Raw genomic sequence first — 16,214 nt, 5'->3', positions numbered from 1 at the left:
CTTTTCAGCGGGACAACTGCCCAGCCAGTTACTCCCCTCTTTGTAGCTGTGCTCGCTTGCTAGAGAGGAGAGTCAGCATTCCCTCGGTGTGGCACAGCTGAGAAGTGGGCGAGTGACTCCACTAAGATTACCTGGGAAAGCACCAGCCTGCAAGGTCGGGGCAAGCTGGGTGGACTTGTGCCAGCTAAGCTGATGTCCAGGTCCAACCATCTGTCCTGGGGAAGCTATTCCCCTCTGGATAACTGGTGACAGGGTCATTAGCCCAGGGAGAGCGGGTGCAAACATGAGTCTGGTGCTTGGAGCGCTCCCCTGGGAGGTGGGGGACCCAGCATTCAATCCCTCTGCTCCAATGGCTTTTTATTATTGATTATCCGAAGTGGAGCAGCTCCAACAGGAGGCCGCAAAGGAGCCCTGCGTCAGACGATCCCCTCGCCCCGTTGTTGGGGCATTCACTGAGAGGTGGCAGAGCCCAGTTCGAATGGCTTCTCCCCTTGGGGGAGGGGGGACCTGGACCGGGGGACTCCCACATCCCAGCAGAGTACCTAACCACTGGGGGGCAGCTGCTCCTGCTGCCACTACTGCCCGGTGTGTGTAAGCTCACCCCAGGGGTCTCATCCGCTCTGTGAGCTTGGTGCATGCTTACTGGGTCTGGCCTGGAGGGGAGCTAAGTGAACACCCATCCTCCCCTGGTTTGAGTGTCACTCTGGGGCTTATCTGGGGTGGGCTGCAGCACACATGGTCAGAGGCAGAAAAGTAGCTGGAAACTTTCACTGCCACAGTGTAGGTGCTCAGCCGTTTTAGGCACCTGCAGGGCCTTGTGAATCCTGGAGGAGCCTGACTCTGGGTTTAGATTTCAAAATTTTATTAAAGCTAATGTTAAAAAAAGTGTATAATGCACAGGTTGGGGAAAAAAGAAAAGGAGTACTTGTGGCACCTTAGAGACTAACCAATTTATTTGAGCATGAGCTTTCGTGAGCTACATCTGGCTATAGTGCTTAGATTATCCACAAACACAAAGTTACTTTTCTAAAAGTCATATGATACACAGAGTACATAATCAGCAATAGCCCAAATTTAGGTGAAGAGATTTAACAATACAGTTTAGATATTAGAATCCGAATACTCGGGTACATCACTCATGAAAAGTTGCACAGAGATTTGGTTGTGGAAAGCAAAATATATAGAATTATATATAGAATAAATAAAATATATAGAATTCTATAAATATATAGAATTAGGTTGGTTGTCCATTTAGAAAATACAATCCATGAGGAAGTATTTGTTATTTTCCTGACTGCGCTTCTCATCGGCCTCCAGCTCATCACCTGGTATTGCCAATGTGCAGTGGTGTGTTCTGTGTAGATGTCCCTCGACCACCTGATGGCGTCCGACACCATGGGTTGCCGCCTCAGCTGAGCGTAGCGTTAACCAGTTCCGCATTCTCTCAGCACTCGCTTGTTACTGGGGTCCCAGGGGCCTAAGGCTCCAATGATCAGTGCGTGTGTCTGGATCTGGTAACCCTTAGCTCTCAAGGTTTTGGCCAGAGAGGCATATTTCTCCATCTTCCGAGCTCGGGCATAGTGGAAGGCCGGGGTCCTGTTCTCGAAGGGCATTGTGCCGTCCACCATGATGATCTTCTTCCGGTCCTCGCTGGTGATGATGATGTCTGGTTGCAGTTGGCTCTTGGTTCCGGGGATGGCGGAGTTTACGGCGACCTTCCCCACGGGTGGTGGGATGGCTCTGGCCAGGCGGTCTTGGATGGCGTTGTGTTGCAACTGCCAAGCTCTCGAATGGGGCTTGCAGCTACGCAGGAGGTGGGTTAGCGTCTCGTTGGCATAGCCGCATTTTCTGCATCGCTTGTCCCGATTCCCGTGGTGGACGGCTCTGTTCAGTGGGACGCAGTGCTACAGTGACTCCAGCCCTGGCTGCCTTTCTGGAAGAGATGCTTTAGCCAAACACAAGTGATTGGGCTCAGGGCAGGGTAACCATTAGAAGCAGGTCCTACTAGGGGAGACCTACTGGTTCCTCCTGGCCTTAACCTCTATTAGCATTAGGCCTGGGGGTACTTAACCTAGGAGGTCTGCTTCAGATTCAAATGCAAATGTGATCTCAGGCTTAGACAGAGGAGCAATCCCCTTATCTGCGTCCCCACCACTGGCTGGCCCTGGGGGAGGGGAGGTAGTCCAGACTGTACAAGAGAGTCTGTATTTATTCTGGGCCATTAGAAATCAGGCCTGTGCTCTCTCTGAGCTCTCAGAACAGCTGGGAGTTGGTGAATAATGACAGGGGAGTCCCCCTCTTCCCTTTATCTTGAGCCGATGGTCAGGCAGGAGTGTAGCAATAGTGGAAAGCTTTCTGGCTTCCCAGGGGGAAAACCCTCTTGCCTCTGTTAGATGTACATCAGGGTGACCTTCCCGAGGGGACTGGGATCTACATGCCTGGGCAGCAGCCTGGCCCTGATACCATCTCCCTCTTGATCATCCCCTGGCTCTTGCTCTGGGTCTTCCCACCCTGCTGACTTCTTTGGCCTTTGCAATAGTTTAATCCCCTGCAGCTGCAGCCCCATTGGTTTAACGCTGCACTGAAGCCAGAAGCCCCCGAGGCAGAGCTCCTGCTGAGGAGCCCAAGGGGGAGCAGAAATCGCTGGGGAGGCCTGTTTGCTGCCCAGCCTAACTGTGCAGCATCCAGAGAGTTCAAAGCCCCTCTGCGTGGTGGGGTGTCAAGTGTTTGCAGCAGTGAGTTCCAATGGTGGGTTGAGGGATGGGATGGAGTGAAAGGTAAGGATGGTCCTTGCTCTGAGGAGTTGACCATCTGAAAGTCTCCTAACGTGTGTGTTCCCCTCCCCCCTTTGTGCCTCAGTTTCCCCATCTATAAAAATGGGGTTAATGATCCTGACTCTGCTTTTGTGACCTGCTTTGGGATGTATGGGGGGAAAGGGCAGCCCAGGAGCTAGGCATTGTGATTAAACTGCAGTGGTGCCCACTCACCCAACGTTCGGGCTTTCACGTAAAGTCCCGGTCCTTGAAGATGAGAGAGCTTGGGAGAGCCTCACCTTTCTTTAAAAAAAAAAAAAGTCAAAAGTCCAGATGCTCACTGGTTTCTCATGCCTGGGCCCAAGTCCTCCAGCTGCTGTGGCTGTGGAGAGCAGCTTGCAAACATGATCCGAGTGCAACCTGGAGATTAAAAACCAGAAGGTAAATTAAAAAGACCCGCGTGTGCTGTATTCTTTTCTTAAAAAAAAAAAACAACTCATAATTTTCAAACCAATCCTTCTGGTGCCAGGGCTGGTTCAAGACTTTTGCACACTGGGGTTGGTGTTGATCATTTATTTAGGGTTTGAGCCAAGCCGCAGAATAGGACGTTGTTCCAGATCAGCCTGCCAGCCCCCTGAAGGCCATTTTCAGCCCCAGAGAGTTCGATCCAGCAATTAAGCATGTTGCAGGGGACGGTCTTTTGTCCTTAGCAGGTGATTTTTTAGGTGCAGTCGTTCTGCTGTCAGGAGGTGGGATGGGGGGCGGAGGCCAGGTCACTTGCCGTACCTGCACTCAGTGCGGGTGCCTCTGGGTCTGGTTTGGGAAGCAGACCTGCTGGGGGGGCACAGACCAGCTTGTCCTGTTATATTTTGACGGCTTCTGATTCAGCTCTCGAGCCGCTGGATTGGCTAGCTCTGATTGCACTGAGTGGAGATTGGGGGAACGCCTTGTGCGATGCTGTACGGAATCTGGGGGACACTTTAGGATATTATGAATACCAGTATTGTAAAACTGCAGAGAGATATGCCATGTAAGATATCTGCAGAAATGTTATCATTTGCCAGATGTGATAATCTCATTTATGTGTTTGTATCACCGTTGTATTGTGGGTTATACACATGGATGTATTTCAAAACTTGTGCTATGCTTCTGAGTGACCCCCCCAGACAGTTTGGCATCAGCACTTCTGAGCCTGCTTGATGGTCCATTAAGGACCATCAGCTATACAGCTGACCCATTGAGAGGGGCATGCCCATGGACAGAACTCTAAGGCTTCCAAGCCATGTGCTGGGCAGCTTGTATTTGGAACAAAGAAATCAAACTGCCTGGCAAAAGACTGTAAAAGGCAGCTGCATCTTCTTCATTTTGTCTTCAGTCCTGCTTCTTACCTCTGGAGTAGCCTTTCTACAAACTGAAGCTCTGAACAAAGGACTGAATGGCCCATCCAAGCTTTGGATGGGTTCCAGGGAGAATATCAAGCCAGCAAACTTGCCAATACTGCTAAGAACCTGATCTATGGACTCTGAAGTCTTTGTGTGTATGTGACTGTTTTACCATTTAATATCTCTCTTCTTCTTTTTTCTGTATAATAAATCTTTAGTTTTATCCACTAAAGGATTGGCTGGCAGCCTGGTATTTTGGGTAAGATCCAAACCTCTACTGACCTGGTGACGTGGCTGACCCTTTGGGGTCAGAAGAACATTTTGTATATGTGAGCAGAGTTTTTTAAATAACTTCTCTCTGTACTGGAGCTAGGTGCTGGCTGGGACCCAGAGAACTGGAATGCCATAAAGGGGGCTTGTGTGAGTTCTTTTTTGCTTCTTGATAACCAGAGTGGGGGATCAGAAGCACAGTTTGTGACTGGTCTGGGAGTTTAACTTCAGTGTTAACCACCAGTCTTGGGAGTATCGGTTCTCCCTTTTGCAGCCTGCCCTGACTGTGGCATTTCCAGTGAGGGCTTCCCCAGGCACCCCGGGTCTGGCCCCACTTGTATCCAGTCCGAGTGCTGCTGCGACGATCGTTCTCCTCGCCTGTTGCTTTGATCGGTCTCCCCTCTCTTTGCATCCCACCCTGGCTTCCCCTTCTCTATCGCATCAAACAATCGCTGCTCATCCTCACTGTCAAGGCCCTTCACAGCCTCCCCCGCTCTCATTCGCTATCCAGATATCGACTACCCCCTCTGATCAGCCTCCGTCACCCACTTGTGTGAAGAGTGGGGGGCAGAATGCCTGGAGCATCAGGTTTGAACCCCTCAATCCCAGCCGACCTGGCTGAACCCCCTATCCTGAGATCGGTTAACTGAGCGCTGTGCAGTACAGTTGGTGGGTGAGGGGAATGAGACCAGCACCCTCTCTGCCCTGGCTGAACATGAGAGAGCTCTGCTCCCACGCTTCACCCCCGGGTCCTTGGCCCAGAGCTCTACCTTTCCCACGCTGCGATAAGATGGAGCCACGGGAGCACCCGCTCCAGATACAGAGAGCCCTTGTCTGAGCAGAAGCCTCAAGAGAAGGGTTGTTCAGGAAGGGGACAAGAATTTGGGGTAATGCAGAGGACGTGGGAAAGATTCTTATCCCCTTCAAGTGCTCCTTGGTCTGGTGACCGCTTTCCCCTCCCTGCTCCTGAGATGTATCTCCCTAGGGTTCTTGAGCTGTTGAATTGCTGGAGCTCCTGCTCTCCCTGAAGCTTTGGGCATGAACTTTTTCGAAGGAGCTGGAGATATTTGGTGCCAACATCCCATTGAGGGCTGGCGCCAACTCCCTTTGTCTCCTTTGAAAATCCCCGTCTAGCTCTGTAATGGGCTGAAGGGTTAAACGGCTTTGACCTTCGAACAGGTCTTCCGTCTCTTGTGTTTAATATTAGATTAATTCTCCATGGCTGGGCCATATCTGGCTGCAGGCATTTGGGCTGGATGGGCTGGCATGAAGCTGAGCACTTTGGACAAGTAAAGAGAACTATTAACTAACCGCGTGGGGGTCTCTTTGCTAGATAAGGGACTGGTTTATTTCTGGTTAAACATGCTAGCGCTTAGGATCCCCGCCTCCCGATACATTCAGCCAAACACGTGCTTTAAAAAGTACCAAAATATGTTTATTTCTCTTTTTTAAATAAAAATACAAATCGATTTGGTCTGAGCCAAAGCCCAGCCAACCACAGTAATAAATAGAACACATTGAAATATAAACTAGTTCAAGACAATTACAAAATATTCCCCTCTGCTGGGCATTTGGCCAAGCTAATAGGCAAAACTCCAGAATTTGTCAATGAAGATCTTGCATTTATTCTTTTAATTAAACTCCAACCATTCAAGAATGGACATTCTTCATCTGGATCATCTGGGGAGGTAGAATTGCACAGTCTCCACTAATCTAGTACAATGTGATTTATATCAAAATGCATGTGAGTTGTCTGTTGGTGACAGCTTTGAAACATACAGGCAACACCAATCCCTCCAGCCGAGTCCACACTGGTTGGATTCAGTGTAGCTGGAATTTGAACCATACAGAAATCTGGTAGGATTCACGTCTGAGCCATTTTCGGCAAAAAATCATTTGAAATTAAAGGAGCAATAATAGTTTAATAAGAATTAAGATGTAAATAATTAACTTAAATTATAATAAATAAAATCAATGTGACCTGAATGTAAATCTAATGGGTGAACGAGGAGGAATGGTGGATTGTGCATTTGTAAAATATAAATATATAAAAATAATATAAAAAGTTACAGAAAAACTGGTTCATTCATATCACGCTCTCCTGGTTTCTGGGAGGGTGAGCTGGCTATGCATAAGCAATACCCCAGCCAAGGACTTTGCTAATTAAGGAGCCTGCCCTCCTGCCAAGTCTGTTAAATAATAATCAGTTTTGCATAAATGCACTGTTACAACAAAAACAACATTAGCCAGTTCTGCCCCTGCACTGCCCACAAGCCAGGAAGGAAAATGACATTTTAAAGTGCCTTCATCTGAGGATAAAGGGGATTACCCCCCTTTTATAGATGGGGAAACTGAGGCAAGGATCAGGGAAGCAACATACATAAGGGCATGCAGCTAGTCAGCGGGCAAGCCGGGAATGGAACCCAAGAGCCCTGACCCATTTACCCGCCCCCCCGGCAGGCTTGTGTTCAAGCAAGGAGTGAAGTGGCTTGGGCCGAGTACTGCGCTCCGTCCGTGCTTGGGGGCTAATCCAAAGCTCCGGAGGCTTTCCAGAGCGTAGCTTCTCCACGCTCAATGGCTGAGTGCTCCCAGCAAACCCCTCTCTGCAGGTGCTTTGCCTTCCTACTCCCTCAGACCTTGCCCTTGGCTGGACAAGAAAAAAATTAACCCTCACACCAGCTTTGTGAGGTAGGTAAACATTAGCATCCCCCATTTGACAGATGGGGAAACTGAGGCACAGATTGTTGCCCAAGATCCCACGGGGAGTTGGGCCAGAGCTGGTACTAGACCCAGGAGCTTTTGGTTCCCAGTCTTATACTTGGTCCAGCTACCAAAGAGCAAACACCTGGTACTGGAGATGCTCATCTGTTTAAATATTAAACAGTAACTACATTGCACACACACATAAAAATGCACATCCAGCAGCCCAGGCCCTGCTCCTGGATTTTCTGATGCTGCAAAACATTCAATGATGATGCCTGTGATTCGTTATAAAGGAAATGGATTTTGACTTTAAAAATATACCGTAGACCAGTTGCACTTAAATACTTCTGCCAACGGATTCCAAACCCCCATAAATATTAAATAGTGATAAATATTAAATAAGCTGGGCAGTGTTTGCTTTGGGGCCGTGTGCGTGGATCCACCAGCCAGTGGTGAAGCTCACAAATGAGAAATAAATAACCTTTATGGAGCATAGGGTGACCAGATATCCCGATTTTGTAGGCACAGTTCCAGTTATTTGGGACTTTGCCTTATACACACACACACACACACACACACCCACCCACCCATAAAGCTCCCCCTTAGATCTCAAAGCCGGGAGCGTCCCCAAGGCATGGGACTTCTCAGGCTCCAACGCTGGGCAGGAGGCTGCGGTGGGGGAAGCGCGTCCCTGCACCCCTTCACACCAGCGTGAGGTGGCGGAGGGCCCGGAAGGCCGCCTCCAGGAAGCGCTTGAAGTTGGCGGGGATGATGAATCCGCTGGCTTGTTTGTCAAAGTCGGACGAGAGGCTGGGGAGGGTGCCATGGCCCTCGGCCTTGGGGTACGTCACAGTGTTCAGCCCCAGATCCTCCATCTAAAGGAGCGGGATACAGTAAACAGCATTAGCAGGGGCCCTGTGGAGCCAGCGCCTGGCGCACCCGGGGAAGCTTCACCTTTGCTGCAAGGCCCTGCCCTGCCTGGCTCCCCGCATGGGCCACTTGATCTGGGTGAAGGCTGCCAGGATCCTGGCTGCATCCAGGGGCCCTGCCTCCCCTGATGGCCTGGTCCCACCCACCGGGGGAGCAAGTGGAGCTGTGTACCTGCTGCTGGATGTTAGTGGACAGGTTTGAGACGTCCAGCCGGAGGGTATCCACTAGGCTGGAGTGAGCCGGCAGGAGCTGGAGGAGGATGGCGAGGTGGCCGTGGTAGATTTGAAGTCCATCCCGGATCTGGCTGAAGCAGGCATCCTGTGGGCACGAGAAGGAAGGAGTTGAGAGAGGAGGCCTGAGCTGGGTGCTAGCTCTTTAGTGACCTGGTTTGCATCAAGTTTCCTGTGCAATGTCTATCCCAGCGAAACACATTGGCTGCGGTGACAGTGCAGCATGGAAGGGGTTAACTGTAACTGCAGTAGGCCAGCAGTTCCCCTTCCCCCTGGAGGGGTCGGCACTTTCCCTTGCCAGGGACTCTCCTCGAGTCATGGCTTTAGAGCAGGGCTGGAAAACGTGACCACCAAGCTCAAGACCCTGCAAGGGCCGGAGACTCCCCCCAGCCCAGGCTGACGGACCCGTGAAGTTCAGCTAGGCAGCACGGGCCCCTCCCTCCCTTGCCACTGGGCCGCTGGGGATCAGCGAGGGCGGGAAGTGCTGAGTCAAGTTACAGAAGCGTTTGCTAGGGCTGTGAGGAAGCCTCCCTCTCTTTCTAGCTCGCTGCCCCCGCCCGGCTATTTTTGACTGGGGTATTCTGAGGGTTGGGTTTAAAAGCCAGGCCCTGGCCTGGGAGCCCAGCTTTGGACGTAGCCGAGAGGCCAGCTGTTGAGCCGCGAGAGGCGTCCGGGCTCTGTGAAGCTGGCAGAGGAACAGGGTTGAAGTGGTTCCATGGCTGTTGTTCTGGAGAAGGCTGCCGTGGCTGGAGAGAAGCCAAAGCTGAGAACCAGCCGCTCATGGCAGGAGTGCCTTTCCTTCACCCCCGGGCCGGGAAGCACCGTGGGGTGCTGCTCCTGCGCTTCTGCCACAGGCAGGAGTCAGTACGACCGGGAGCTTGGGCTTCCACTGTCAGTGGGAACAAGCTCGGGCCTTAGGCCGCAGCCCAAGGATTGCTCCCGACTCCCCACCCCGACCGTACTGTAGTCCCTTGCGGTCAGACTCACCACTTGGAAGGTCTTGCTGTGACACTGGTTCAGCGGAGCCTGGGAAATGCCCAGTTTTTGCTTGACAAGCATCAGCTCCTCCTCGTTGCAGAGCTGAAGGGTCGTGCACTGAGGTGGGATGAGAAGAGAAGGTACAGTCAGGAGGAGGGCATTATAAACCAAGTATTGCCTCGGCAACAGCTAGCGATTGCTATTACTGGACCCCAGTATGTGCTAAGAATGCGACGGCCAGGGTGTATTCCAGACGCCGCCCACAACCCTGCAAACTTTACCCACTGAACTCAAGTGCAAAGTTCTACACTTAGGGAGGGGGGGAAAATCCAATGCACAACTGCAGAATGGGGACTGGCTGGGTAGGCAGTGGTCTGAAAAGGATCTGGGGGCAGGTCACAGACTGAATACGAGTCAACAGTGTGATGCTGTTGTGAAAAAGGCTAATACCGTTCCGAGGTGTATTAACAGGAGCATTGTATGTAAGACATGGGAGGGGACGACCCTATTCTGCTCTTCATAAGGCTTCAGATGTATTAAGGGTTGTTGTAAAGAGGATGGGGATGGATTGTTTTCCATGTCCACTGAAGGTAGGACAAGAAGTAACAGGCTTAATCTGCACGAGGGAGATTTAGGTGAGATGTTAGGAAAAACCTTCTAACCATCAGGGTAGCTAAGCTCTGGAAAAGGCTTCCCAGGGAGGTTGTGGAATCCCTGTCACTGGAGGTTTTTAAGAGCAGGTTGGACCAACACCTGTCATGGATGGTCTGGGTTTGCTTGGTCCTGCCTGGAGTCCCTTCCAGCCCTGCCTTTCACTGATTCTATTATTCTCGCCTGCCTTTTCCCAAGCAATGTTTTCCTATTTTCATTTTTGCATTGTCCTTTCCTTTGGCACGGCCCCGGGAATAGCAGGAAAGGAGAGGGACTCATTGGCTGGCGTGGTTGTGCGAGACCTTGGAAACTGGACCAAAGCAAACAAATCCACTGGCTATGTGAATAAGACTCCCTGCCCCATAGGGTTAAAATACTGGCAAGCACTAGCTGTAATCTCCAGGAAACATGCCCCTTCGGATCCCCCGGGCCAGCAGCCTGGCCAGTGTCTGCTTCCAAATTTAACACGATCAGTGCGAAAAAAGGTTTTTGGGGCCAAATCCTAAGGGCCCGATCCTGAAAACACCTCGGTGTGGGAGTAACATTGAACTAAACAGGGCTGCTCGCCTGAGGAAAGAGAGCTGCAGAAATGCATGAGGATCAAGCCAAACAAACTGCAGTCCAAAGCCTGAAGAGGAGGGTTCACGATCCTCAAATCCGCTCTCTGCCTGCATTAGCAGGGTCAGAGCGACCAGAAGGGGAAGGCTGCATGGATGGATCCTCTACCTAGTGGCTGGGTAAATTGTCAGGCCTGGTCCCTGAGAAGACACTTGTCCAGGAGAAGGAGCAGCCTGCAACTCCTCTGGGAGGCAATGGGTCCCTGTTTCTGGTTCTTGCTTTGAGGGAGGTGAAGACGCACAGTTCCTCTTGCTCCTGTTGTGTATTTCGTGCTGGGGGCTGAAGTTTGCTACATTTGCTGGATCAGGAGGGCCCTTGTCTGTGACCCTGCCAGCTGAAGGTAGTGGGGACCTGGTCAGGCATCTGTCCCTGGGGAAGATCAGCACAACTTCACGCTGCTCTACAGCAAAGGGTCTGACGCCGTGGAGTGATCTCCCAATCCGTCTTGTCCGGCTGCTAAGTCCTGCCACCCAACCCAAGGCATAGCTGCTGGGGAAGCCTGTCTGTCTGGATCTCTGTCTGTCTGCGAGCCTGGGGCTGAGATCCTCAGCAGAGATGAAGCCTCCGGATCAGAATGTCAGGGCCCCACCCCTGAGTGCTCAGTGCTACAGGGATCCTCCCGTGTTACAGTTTAACGCACTGTGCAGCTCCCCCAAGTCCCCTCCAGCCAGGCTGCAGCCCCCAGCATCACTTCAGAGCGACAGATCCCAAATCGCCAGGGAGGGGTGTAGCTGTAGCTTTCTCATCTGCTGTCAAGAAGCCCCTTTGTGCAGGTCACAGATGAGCCCCTGGGTCCATTGCACGGCCCACCCCCACCCCAGACCTCGGCTGCCCTCAATGCCTCTCCCACTGGTTTGTGTCGAGTGACTCACCACAAGCTCCTGCACCTGGGCGACGTCCCCTTTGATTTTGCGGATGTATTCCAGGTCCTTCTGCAGGAATTGCTGGAAATCCTGATCCCCGGAGAACTCTGGCAGGGGAGCTGCGTGCAGCATGGTGCACCCCAAACACAGCACAGTGCTGACTAGCAACGGCAGAACAGCTGGGGGTGAAGGGAGGAGAGAGAGGAGCAGAGTCAGTCAGGTGAGTGCAGAGGAATCCAGATGTGGCCTCAGATGCAGAGCGGGAGACGCACCCTCTCTGTGTTCAGAGGAGATAGTCGGTTGGGGGCCCAGTCTGCTGGGCACTGCACATACACATAGTGAGAGGCAGGCCGTGCCCAGGAGAACTTGCAGTGGAAACTGTTCTCATGTGAGCATCACTGCAAAGTGTGCTGGTTCCCCCACGCTCTGCCCAAGGAGCTTAGTCTAAATAAACACAAGCTATACATTAAAGCTTTTATAGTTCAAGTTAGACCAAGACTTTGACTTAAATCGCCTCTGCTTTCTGATGCTCAGAACGCTCAGAATTTTTTTGTAGTGAGGCAAACTCACCCATAACATGCATTAAGAGTAAACCCTACCTGTTTAAAACATAATCCAGCCTGTATAAAACACATGCCTCTTAAATTGTATGTGTATTTGTCCTCCCAGCTATTCTTTCCCTGGTTACACTATAAATAGGCAAATATACCAGGAAGAAGGAAGAAGAAAAAGTTTTTTGTTTTTTTGTTTTAAATCAAACAACCCAAACCTCCCAAATAGTAAATGTAGACATTGCTGTTCACCAAATCACACTTACCAGCCCCCTCACCTAGAATAAATCCAAGCAGTTTGCTACTAGGAAATCAGTGGCTATGGTATCTCGCTGTCGAGTGAAGGTTCATACTTACTTTGGAGAGATCTCATTCTAAATGCTTGGAATCTTGTCAGTATCTCCTCCCCTTTTGAGTTTATGACGGTTACCGGGAACGTGAATAAGACAGACGCAGAGCTGCACTAGTCCCTTTCAGTTCACGAATGTTGAACCTCTCATCAATATGGGACATTTATAGTCTTGTCAGGGAAAATTCATTCTGATGAAATGATTAAGCAAGTGTGACAAATCGCTGGGCACATGGACATCAAATTCCTAGAATGCCTATTTTCACAGATGTGAGTTTTCAGGTTTTGCAAAATGTGGGGTTTCTAATGGCTCCAATGGGTTCTACTTGAGACCCAATCTTAGACAGCTGGACCTGTTCTCCAGCCCACTGGGGCAAGATCAACAGAAACTCACTAATTCTCATTGCTCTTTAAACCCTGGAATGCCCCCAAAGTCAGTCACTCCCTAAAAGATCAGCTATTCTTTATTCCCCATCAGAGATTTAATTTTGAGCTGACAAGACATCTCAGTCCTGATCAAACTTTGTTATCCTTACGCTATAAGCAGCTGCTTTGTTCTCGAGCAACTTGAGTGGAGTGTTTTGTTAATTTAACCAAGTAATTAGGTCATGATGAAGAGAGAGAAATCACCTTTACATTCCTTTTCCCTTGTAGCTGCATTCACTTGCCCTCAAGTAGAACCACTAACATGCCCTCATGTGATATGTGCTTCGCCTACAATTAAAACAGCATGTGTCTGCTTGCTGAGAGATCCTGCGTCTTAGGTCTGGAGGGGCCCACACCGTGGTATCTGGGTCCTAGGCAGCCATGAATGATTGTGATCCTCACAGCACCCCCTAGGGAGATAGGGAAGGATCATTAGTCACAAATGGGGAAACTGAGGCCCAGCAAGGCTTTAGGCCAGCTTTCGAAAATGGCTAGTGATCGTAGATGCCCAACTCAAGACCCTAAAATTCAGGAATTGTCCTAGGAAGATCTTCATAGAATATTAGGGTTGGAAGGACCTCAGGAGGTCATCTAATCCAATCCCTTGCTCAAAGCAGGACAACACCAACTAAATCATCCTAGCCAGGGCTTTGTCAAGCTGGACCTCAAAAACCTCTAAGGATGGAGAATCCACCACCTCCCTAGGTAACCCATTCCAGTGCTTCACCACCCTCCTAGTGAAATAGTAAAAAGAATGAGGAGTACTTGTGGCACCTTAGAGACTAACAAATTTATTTGGGCATAAGCTTTTGTGGGATAAAACTCACTTCATCAGTGTTTCCTAATATCCAACCTAGACCTCCCCCACTGCAACTTCAGACCATTGCTCCTTGTTCTGTCATCTGCCACCACGGAGAACAATCTAGATCCATCCCCTTTGAAACCCCCCTTCAGGTAGTTGAAGGCTGCTATCTTGGTATAAGGGATGTGACCAGGGTCACATGGAAAACACGTGGCTGTCTCTGGTTCCCTCCTGCTCCTGGCCTGCCTTGTCTATTTAGATAGCAAGCTTGCTGGGGGCAGGGACTTGCTGTGCGTGAAATTCAAGTAATGGGAGTCTTGCCATTGATCGCTGCGGGCCAGGATTTCACCGGGTGCGTACAGCACCTCGCTCTCAGTGCTGCTGGGATACAGACACCACGAGGAATCTAAACCAGGCTCTCCAGGGTCCCAGCCCTCTTTCCAGCAGCGTTAGCTGGCTCAGGGTGGGGAATGGGCTCGGGAGGAAAACTGTGGGCGCCCCACATAGCGGGTAGGAGCTCCAGCACCCTTGGCAAGGCCCTGATGGGAGCGGTCCTGTGCTGGGTTCTGGGAGAGGGCGATCATTTCCCAGACTCAGGGGGTCTGATGCTGGCGCTGCTCCGTAACTCCTCAGTGTTCTTTTGTTGGCAGGCCGGTGGGGAAACTGCGAGGCACATTTCCAGCTTGGGCTGCCTGGCCCAGGGCCAGCTGAACCAACTCCCGACTGGGGGTAGAGGGACGATTGCTCGGAAATGGAGCTGGCGAGGGGAGTCCAAGCTGGGCTGTGGGCCTGACTTTGAACCCAGCCCCTTGGCAAAGCGGCTGCGGTACTTAGTGGGATGGCCTGGAATGTATTGTCCTGGCTCCTTTTGACCGCAAGCTCCATGTTCTACCTGCCTGGGAACAAGGAAATGGGATTCCGGGCAGGTGCCAAAGAAATAAAAAGTCCAACCTGCCTCACTGCATCCCGGCATGAGGATTTAAACCATCTGTCCCAGCATGACCTCTCGGAGAGGCAAAAGCTGTGAGGGGGGGAGGGGAAACGAGATCCTCCTCATGCTGACCCTCCGCCCCCCACTTCCCCGCTGGGGCCTTGGTCAAATCACTTCACCCTGGGCTCAGGGTGTTCCACGGTGCCTCAGAGGCCGCCCCCATCGGGGCTCTCTGTGGATCTCAGATCCCCGCAGGTGTAGGTCAGCCAAAGGCAGTGGCCTGCACTGGTTTACACCAGCTAATGGTTGCGAATGTAACCATTACACCAGCTGAGTGTAAGTTGATCCAGCCGGCCCCAGGCAATTGCTCTGAGGGGCATGATTCAAGCCATCCACCTCAATGGGGTGTTAACTGAACCTGAAGGACCACCATGACACTTTCAGTGGCATTCACTATTTCACTGCTGATTAATTTTTGCAACAGTGGGCTCACTGTTGCACTGGCTGGCGACTTACAGGAGAGTGGGGAAACAGAGGCAGAGGGAGGTCTGATACCAGGTTTGCGGTGTCCCTGTTACGGAACCTGACTGACAATTCCCTACTCCGCTCACTGGATCAAATTAGTCTAGTGGTTAGAGCAGTAGGGGTTGGGGAGTCAGGACTCCTGGGTTCTCTCACTTGCTTGGTGGCCCTGGGGCTGTGTCTCCGCCTCTCTCTGTTCCCTGGACTGGAGAGAATTTGTTGTGAATGCCAATTGCTCTGAGGTTCTGCCCCATCTCCCTCAAGGGGCTGCAGGGCTGAATTCAGTTTGCTCCACAGACATTCCTGGCTGATGGTCACCCCCCTGCAGGTGGTCAACACTGCCTGGGGCTCCGTGTGACTGGAGCCGGGCTGGGGAGCTGGTGCCCAGGGGAATTTCACCTCCTGGGAGGCAGAATCTCCTGATACTCTCATGGGAAGCTTTCAAGAGTCCCTTCTGCAGTGAGATTGCAGGCCGTGACACAGAGCTGGGCTGTGAGGAACAGTGCCGGGTTTACAGTGCTGCCATGCAGCCGGGCCCATGCTCAGAAGGGGCTCCAGCCTGCTCCGCTTGCACTGGGCTGAGACCTCACCAGCACATGGGCTCCTCCTCACCCATTGCTTGCTCCGGCCGGCTGGCCGAGGGCTCCTCTCCGCCCCCTGGCCGGACCCCAGGGCGCCTCCGGCTCTGGGCAGTCTCTGCGTGCGGGAGTGGGTCTCTGAAGGGTCTAGGGGGAGCTGGGCTGTGAAGGGGTGGGGAAGATCTGTGTGTGTTGGGGCACTAGGGAGTGGGGGTTCTGTGGGGGCTGCTGGGCAGTTGTGGTGGGGCCGTGGGCAGGGGTGGAGTTGGGCAGGGCTCTGTGCATTTGTGGGAGGGTTGGGTGGGGGCTCTGGCCATAGGGAGTTGGGGGGGTGTTGGCTGGGGGGGCTGTATGGGCCCGCCCCCGAGGGGAAGGGGCACGCTGGCAGGACAGGGTGGGGCAAGACCCTGTGTGGGAGGCAACTGCCAGTTTGTAAATAGTGCCCTTGCCCTGGGCTGGGCTGGATGGAGCCGCCCCTGCTGTGCCATGCCTTGCCCTTGGCTGGCCCCTCTCTCCAGGGTCCAACCCCCTGGGCCATGCTCCATTGCCCCCATGGGGACCCACAAATATATTTGGCACTGGGCCCAAGGTTAATCCGGCCTGGTGAGGAAGAAAGGAGAGAGGTAGTTGGTCACTGAGACCTGGGGTGTGGAGGGTTCCCGTAGACTGGTGTCACC

The 16,214-nt window shown here is 52.0% G+C and overlaps 1 protein-coding gene across 2 annotated transcripts; it reads right to left on the bottom strand.

Annotated features, from left to right (window-relative positions):
* Positions 1–7,675: 7,675 nt before the first annotated feature.
* CSF3 (colony stimulating factor 3) lies at positions 7,676–12,279 on the bottom strand. Of its 2 annotated transcripts, none has more exons than XM_077806252.1 (5): positions 12,208–12,279; positions 11,388–11,557; positions 9,256–9,363; positions 8,210–8,356; positions 7,676–7,983 (listed from the first exon to the last, which is right to left on the bottom strand). In XM_077806252.1, the coding sequence occupies exons 2-5, from the start codon at positions 11,508–11,510 to the stop codon at positions 7,810–7,812; spliced, it is 552 nt and encodes a 183-aa protein (XP_077662378.1). In that variant the 5' UTR covers positions 11,511–11,557; positions 12,208–12,279; the 3' UTR covers positions 7,676–7,809. The 2 variants fall into 2 exon arrangements, with proteins under 2 accessions (XP_077662378.1, XP_077662377.1); XM_077806251.1 differs by having other exon boundaries at positions 12,196–12,253.
* Between the last annotated feature and the right edge of the window lie 3,935 nt (positions 12,280–16,214).

Source organism: Eretmochelys imbricata, chromosome 27 (assembly GCF_965152235.1).
Source record: "Eretmochelys imbricata isolate rEreImb1 chromosome 27, rEreImb1.hap1, whole genome shotgun sequence".
In the NCBI taxonomy this organism is placed as follows: Eukaryota; Metazoa; Chordata; order Testudines; family Cheloniidae; genus Eretmochelys; species Eretmochelys imbricata.
Note: the sequence above shows the minus strand (reverse complement) of the source record. Positions and strands in the feature narration are given on the sequence as shown.